An 8,171-nucleotide genomic window follows, 5' to 3' on the forward strand; every position below is an offset into this window, starting at 1 on the left:
ATATATATATATATATATATATATATATATATATGGAGGCTACGGTATGAGCGCCAACTCTCTCATGCGATTATAATTCGAGTACCACCCTATACTCAGGAAGAATCAAACCCCAGATCAGATGAGACTTACAACTGACATGCAGATGTCAGACCAACTGATCTGAATATGCGACACATTGCTAACACTATAATTCATTATTCCACCGCTGTGAATTTTCAGGCAAGAGTCACTCCTAAAACAATTAATTTGGTAAAAGAAGATCTCTTACTTCATACTTTCTATATTCAATACAATTTATTAAAAAATATATCCTATTATTCACCAACTCATCCTGACCGTACCATGTGAGACCCTACCCGAATCGCCTGTAACCCTATCTAGGCTTGGCTTGTTTTCAGGCAAAAAGTGATGAGCTGAAGTTGATAACAACTCAATTATATTATATAGGAAATAATAAAAAAAAAATTTACTTCTAACAAACTATTAATGTGTGTAAATATATTGAAAATTTCATATTTACATAAAATTCATAAATTTATGACAACAAATTTATATACTTATAAACATAAGAATTTAGTTGCTAGACATGCACTCTCTACATACCTAAGAATTTGTGTGACTTGTTTGTGAATTTCTCTTTGAACTATTTATTTGAAAATGAGTTTTCAAGTAATTGAGGTCTTAGGTCTAACTACGATCACACTCAACTTTACTCCCTAATTAATAATTATAGTTGATTGCATGGCTAAAATCGGGTGATTTATGCAATTTAAAAGTTTAAAAGGTCTTTCAAATGCCTTCTAGTCGGATTACCATTCACGGAATACATTGTAGTTAAGTAAGTTTGTTGCGTGCCAGAAGATTCATGATGATAAAGTGATATTTAATATATTAGCGTTGCATGACAATCTAACACATACACAGATAAAAGAAATGTAGCATAAGGAAACACTGAATTTTTTTATGTGGAAAAACCTAGAAAATGAAAAAAATTAACGGGGTCATGCTGAGTCAAAATAATTTACTATAAATGTGTATGTACAAATATATACTCTTTTCTCACAACTGGATAAGCAGGGTTACTATATTACATTAGATCAAAACGTGTCGGAATACAACATACAAAAAAAAAATATGTGTGTTAGGAACTATCACCTTACTCTGACTAGGACAATCATAAATTGCGGTCGCCTGTGGCCAGTGGTCGAAGACAATAATTATTGATGGTGGTCGGTAGCTACTAATGTCCAAAATTGTTGTCGGGTTTTTAATATGGGTGTAAAATGTTACAATCGTATTTAGGATACTACATTTACAAGCAAGGTGGGATTGAAAGCGGCAAGCAGAGAAGGTCGGCGGTGGTCGATGGTGGTTGATTGGTGATGATCAACGGTGCTCGGCGGCTGCATAGGCCTAATGTTTTCTTTCTTCGAGTCTTCGGTCTAGAAAGAGCTTTGAAATTTCTCTTATTTTTCTTCTCTCAAGTGAACAAAGGGGGATTTTCTTATAACATCTGAGGTAGTAGCGCTTTGGTCTTTTGGCAAATAATTTCCCCAGCCATCTGACTAAACAACTCATATTAATCCCCTTGATCATAGGGTTTTTTAAAGATTTGGATGTCTTAATGACCTCAGAATTTAACGAGCTTAGACTTGTTGAATTCCTCTCGTCGAGCCATTTATTTGAAAATATGTCAAATTTGGAGTCCAGTCGATCATTCAATTGATGATTGTCTCCAATTATGGTTCAATGGGAAGATCTACGCTTAATTGGACCCAATTCGAACAAATTTTGGATTCATTGGATTCTCGTCTTGTTGAGACAGTTAATTTGAATATAAACTCGTTAAAACAAGGCCATGGCAATCTTAAATTTGAATTTAAAATTTTTATTATTAAAAATGTATCGATGTATGTGTTGGATGATAAAATTTATTGATTGCATGCTTGAGCTATTGCCACATAGTATATGAGGAACTTGAATCTATTACATTAAATACCTCCTTTTTTGAGAGGAAAGGATGATAAATATGAAGAGCCCATATATACTAACAACAAGTTAGGTGGACCAATTGCACTTGTATGAAATTAAATTATTGATGTCTCATTGAAAAAATAATCCAACCAACTTTAATTTTGATGCTTTTTTTTTTGAATTAATGCTCTTTTAATTTAATTTGGAACATTCCAAACTTCATGTTGAGCATCTTATAATTGAAATAAAAATTTTAATAAGATGAGCCTAATGATATCAAAATTGCATTAATTTGAGCTCAAATAATCAAAGTCATGCATTTAAGGTATGATTTAAAATTTTATGACGTTATATGATGCACTAAACAATCTTCGAATCTTTATGCTTATGATAAAAAAGTGTCTCAAAAAGAAGAATTCAAAGAGCATTAAATTGCTTAATTTTGGTATTATGAATATAACTATATGCCTTAAAAAATCATGTACGTTGAAGAGGATCAACATATGTCGTTCAATTGAGTATTTGAGGATTTTAGAAAAATTAAATAAAATATCACTATTAAAATTATAATTAGACTATGACTTTACATAATGGGAGAGTAATGGGGAATAAGTTCATATAATTGAAAAATCTTAGAGCTTTGCTCGATGATTGACGTTGTCATCACATCTGGTGGTCATTATTGTCCAACTACCTTTATGCAACTATCATCTCATAAACATTATTGACAACAATATTATACCAGAGACTACTAATAAGATTGATTTCATCAATGTTAATATTGATGTGTGCCATCATTAACTAGTTTAATGTGGGTCATCAACAACAACATCAATACATGTCATCACTATTATGATCAATGCACATGGCTCCAATGTTGATGATTGATGGCTTTGTTTCTTGTATGCTTTCCATTGCTAACAACCTAACAAAAAATTGATATTAATAAGGCTTTAACCCATCATCGATTCCAACACCACCATGGTTGGTGCTTGTTATCAACACCAAATACTTACACTCATCAATGCCAATATGGTTGTCATTCCATGATGATACCAGGGATATATGCTTTCATTCTAAAAGATGGAATATTTAGTATACTACTAACTACTTGTTGAAGTTAACTTCAACATTATAGGACTTTATACTTACACCATGCAAGCTCTTTTCCTTAATTCATGTATAATATATTTTATTAATGTATTTCCAGTTGTGAGGAAGAGTATCATATAGCGTATGATCACATTAATAGAGTGTGATAATTATTTGGAATTTATTTTTAAGAAAATATTTATATTATGAAAGAACTTGCGATAAATTTATTTTAGAGATTTTATTCAAATTTTAAAACAAAAAGTTATATCATTGAATAAAGATTAACTTGTTTAGGATTTAGTATATATAGGCCTTTGATTTCATGCAAGACACAAAATTTTAGATATCATTGATTATAGGTTTAGGAAGGGTCAAAGAGGATGTGAAGTGTTGGAAAAGTCATAGCAATCAAAATCAAGATGGAAAGAAAATAATTTGTGAGTAATTATATTTCTAAATTTTAGTACTATTATCTATTTCTTAGCCTTATTCATTTAATTAATATATTTTCAATTCAAGTTCAAATTGATAATCTCTTTTGATTTTCTCTTTATTAAACTTCATATGTCATATTGTAGAAATAAAGAATGAGTTATTCTTACTTTTATGACTGTATATGCTATAGTTTCCATCAAAATAAAACCTTTCATATTAGTAGGATATTAATATTGAATTAAATATTCTTTTTTTTTTCCTCAATTGCTCATTTTGATAGTGTGAACTCACAAACTATTCAAAATTCAACATTAGTCATCAAAAGTTACTTGTGAAACTCTTAAAAAGAGGAGAAGAAAAAAGCAAAGAAAATCAAATAACAATACGTTTGATCAATTGAACACCAACCCTAACTTCAGTGGAGCGAAGCCTCCCCCAAACTTCCAGAAGTCTTCGTTGTAGACTAAAAAGTTAACTAGCAAACGGTGACAAAATCATATTAAAAGAGAGTATTTGGCTCTTAGTTTTTTTGGCGTGGAGTCGGAAAGAAAGCAAGTCAGTGAAAGCAATAAATTGACCTTTACCAAACTCCTATACGCGGCGCTTTGTTAAGGTCTTGTCTCTTCGATCAGTTGACGTGATTAGCGGTGTCATTAATTTACCGTTTAACCACTTAATTAATGGCCTAACAGTTTTTTCAAATTTCTGCTGGACATGTTATCTCACAGTTACTGTGCTGCAAAACAATGTGGCTACATGGAAAAAGTGTTTAAAATAATAGTAAAATATGTATTGCTGCTTCACTGATATATTTGAATATTACTTTATTGACAGGCGTATTTGACTAAAATTAAATAAACTGCAGAAATTATTTACTGGAAAATAATAATAATAATAATGATAATAAGAGAAACTAGAACAAATTTAATGCAGGAGTTCTACATCATTTACACTAATTAGTTGGTAATTATGCAAAGAAGAAGCTTCATTGAAATTATTAAAAACAAATATTAAAATCAATTTAACTATCCAAAATATAGAAACAATGTCATGTGTGAATGATTCCAACGTGCATATAGATGTACTCGAAGTGTGCTCCGAGTGTACTGGGGCATACACCCTCAATCCATACGTACAAATTGATTGTGCATAATATTCTCTCAAATATATCCCATAAATTTGGGCTGGTTGAGAGAATTTCTTGAAAACTACAAGTCCATAACTGTATTTTAACAAAGAATAAGGAATAGGTCAGGCTAACCTAACTTGGCTAGGAATAGTATATCAGAATAGAATTATTGTTCAATCCTGATCAATGTGGTCGGGTGAATCTGGTCATTGTTCAGTCCTGATCAATGAAATTATTAAAAAAATAAAATAAATTTAATTTAACTATAAAAAATATAGAAACAATGTCATGTGTGAATGATTCCAACGTGCATATAGATGTACTCGAAGTGTACTCTGAGTTTATTGGGGCATACACCCTCAATCCATACGTACAAATTGATTGTGCATAATATTCTCTCAAATACATCCCATATGTTTGTTCTGGTTGAGAGAATTTCTTGAAGACTATAAGTCCATAACTGTATTTTAACAAATAATAAGGTATAGGTCAGGCTAACCTAACTTGGCTAGGAATAGTATACATAATAGAATTGTTGTTCAGTCCTGATCAATATGGTCAGGTCAAGCTGGTCTCCAACCCTTGAGTTATTCACGTGTGTATTATCACTCTTCATGTTGTTTTCCTTGAGCTCATTTCCCCTCAAACTCCTTTTTCTTCTCTTCACCTATTTTCTATCATTTAAATCCTGCTTTCTTGGTGCAACTTATGTGCTTTTTTTTTCATTTAGAACTTAATTAAGCTGCTTTATGAACATTAATTTCTATTTTACATTCTTAGAGGCAGCATTTTAAAGAACAAAGGTGAAAAACAGAAGAAACTATCTACTTTTTATCCAAATAGTCCCTGCTTTTTGTTGTTTATTATTTTTATCTTATATTGCATAGAAAGTAGGAACAAAATGAAGCTTTTTTTCCTTCTGTTATTCTCATTTTCATGTTTACTTCCCATTAATTAAAATAAGAGATCTGACTAAGATCTGCCTGTTCCAATTATTTTCAGCACTTAATCCTGAAAAATGGTTGGAATTTAAGCTTCAAGAAATTGCGAAGGCTTTATAAGGTTGAGATGGAATCTAAGAATATGGTGACCAAAATTACTCAACTCCAAATTCTTTTTTTCTTTTTAATTATCACTTTGATTTCATTTCAAGGTTATTGGGAACACGAACCTACATGTTAAGATAAAAATCCTCTTTCAGATTTTCAGACATGTTGTAAGATAGTTGTCTTCCCCATATCATCAAGACACTATATATAAAAGAGAAATTTTGTTATGCGAAGTAGTTTGACAATAGTTTGATGGCTTCATAGACTTGCAATTTGATATAAAATGTATCTTCCTAGACTTGCAATTTGAAATAAAAAGTGGTTTAATATTCATTTGTGTTTGTTACTCTGAAAGATAAGAGGACCTTGTTTCAAAACGTGCCTAGTTTCCCATTAAATGAAAAAAATGGCTTTCAATATGTTGATTAAATGGAAATTTGCATTTTTATTTTTCTTTGTTGGGCCTAGATTCTTTGAAGCTTTGTGATGAGGTATTATTTGTGGTCCGAGTTGTATTAGGTTTGTAATTTTATTTATTTTTTCTTTTTCTTAGCACTTTTGGTACTCATTGTTTAGTGAGTAGTGTATCTGAACTTTTATTGTGTTTTGAAATGAATTTCTTCTTCTGAAGTATCAAATATGTCGCTGTTACAGTTTTGTTTTAAACAACTTCACTAAACAAGGGCATGAAGGACATTTTTCCATAAACAGTTGTCCCACAACTGTTTTCACATAACCGCAACAAGCAAACAGTCAGCTTTCCCACAATATCTTCCTGTGACAGCGCAGTTGTAGCTGAAAAGCTAAGAAGTTGCAGCTGCACCAAACAAAGTCTTAGCGCTGCACAAAAATCCAACACACACTCAGTTAATAGAAGTGGCAGGTAAAAATATAAGAATTTTTTACGTGAAAAATTCAAAACGGAAAAATATTGAAATGATACACTATGAGTTAGTGATTACACGTTCAGGCCCTTATCCCACAGACAACAAAGGGTTACACAATTTCTTGAAGTACAATGTTTGCAGATTGAAGGAAGCATTTCGCAGCAGTCTGGAGTCGTTACAGCTAGGAGTAGTTTTTGGTCAGTATATCTTCTTCGAGATGCATCAGTGCACTGTCTTAAGACAATGTGTTGCTCCGTAGCATGCTTCATTACTTTACGGTGTTGGTGGTTACTATGCATATTGTTTCATTACTTCATGGTGCTTCTGGTTACACTACACAGTTCTTTGTTACTTCATGACATTGGCGGATACTATGCATGATGCTTCTTTACTCCGTAACGTACGTCTTGGACTCTGCACGGAGCTTCGTTACAACAACCAAGTAGAGAATGTTGGTGAGTGGTGGTCAATGGCTGCATAAGTGAGAAGCGTTCGTCGGGTATTCGATTTGGAATGACACTTAAATTCATCTCATCTGCAAACCAACACTATGTCTAGCTCCCCGATTTGAGGCCTAGCTCCCTTTGATTCAAGCCTAGTTCCCTTTTCATGAAGGGGTTATGGCTCTATTTATAGAGTCTGTGAGAGGCCTTCGTGCAAATAAGGAATAAATCTAGACCACTCCATCGAACGGCCTAGAGAGACTCCCTTGGGCAAATTACATTTGGTGGACATTTAAATGTCTTAATGATGTCAAAATTAAGTGATTTTGGACTTGTTGAATTCATCTCATCAAGACACTCAATTCAAATATAAGCTTTTCAGATTTGAACTCCATAAGACCTTCCAGTTATTCACCCAAATCTTTCAAAAGTGGTTCAATCACTACAAAAGATGTTCAAAATAGTGTTGGATATTTGCGTCTGCATTTTTCGACGCTGATATTTGAATCAAATTTGCTACTATTACATGATGAAAAATAGTTGATGTTATTAATGGCGGAATTACATTAGATTTGCCTCTGATTAATCAGCGCAAAAGACTATTCCATGACAATGAAATTTACAGTGGTAATGCGGCGGTTTGTGGGTTGTATTTGCGTCAAATAAATCGACACACAAGATTAACATAAAAGCATCAAACGAAGATGACACACAGTAGACAAAAAATCTAAAGAAAGAGACCTAAAATATCAATTATGCACCTTCCATTTCATTTTCTTCTTCGCACGCCCCTGAAACTTTCACATCTCCTCTCGTCTCTCTCTGGAAACTGAAATCCTCCCCCGATACAACTTCAGTCACCGATCACTGATACCTCGTCATCGTTGTCTCCCTCACCATCACCGGTCTCCCTCGTCTTAACTGATAGCACCGCCAAGTGCTTTCTCTCATATAGGTTCTGTGACCGATCACAGAAGATAATGTTGTCTGCCCCATTTTTTTCCTTCTAAAATTTTGGTATGTATGTAAGATTTGAAGTTTATGAGTTAAGTATGTATATACATAAGATATCAGCGGTATGTATGCAAGTCTTCTTATGCATTGAAGTTTAAGTGTTAGCTATATATATACACAAGTATTGAGTGGAGTGTATGAG

At 32.7% G+C, this 8,171-nt stretch overlaps 1 protein-coding gene across 1 annotated transcript in view; it reads left to right on the plus strand.

The window, feature by feature from the left end:
* Positions 1-7,053, plus strand: part of LOC110018821 (putative nuclease HARBI1) — an 11,662-nt gene extending 4,609 nt beyond the window's left edge. Inside the window, exons 4-5 of the mRNA XM_020716277.1 lie at positions 6,656-6,769; positions 6,914-7,053. Coding sequence (XP_020571936.1) covers positions 6,656-6,769; positions 6,914-7,053 — 254 coding nt within the window. The remainder of the gene's footprint in view (positions 1-6,655; positions 6,770-6,913) is intronic.
* The last annotated feature ends 1,118 nt before the right edge of the window (positions 7,054-8,171 follow it).

The sequence above is a fragment of the Phalaenopsis equestris genome, unplaced genomic scaffold (assembly GCF_001263595.1).
Source record: "Phalaenopsis equestris unplaced genomic scaffold, ASM126359v1 Scaffold000002, whole genome shotgun sequence".
In the NCBI taxonomy this organism is placed as follows: Eukaryota; Viridiplantae; Streptophyta; class Magnoliopsida; order Asparagales; family Orchidaceae; genus Phalaenopsis; species Phalaenopsis equestris.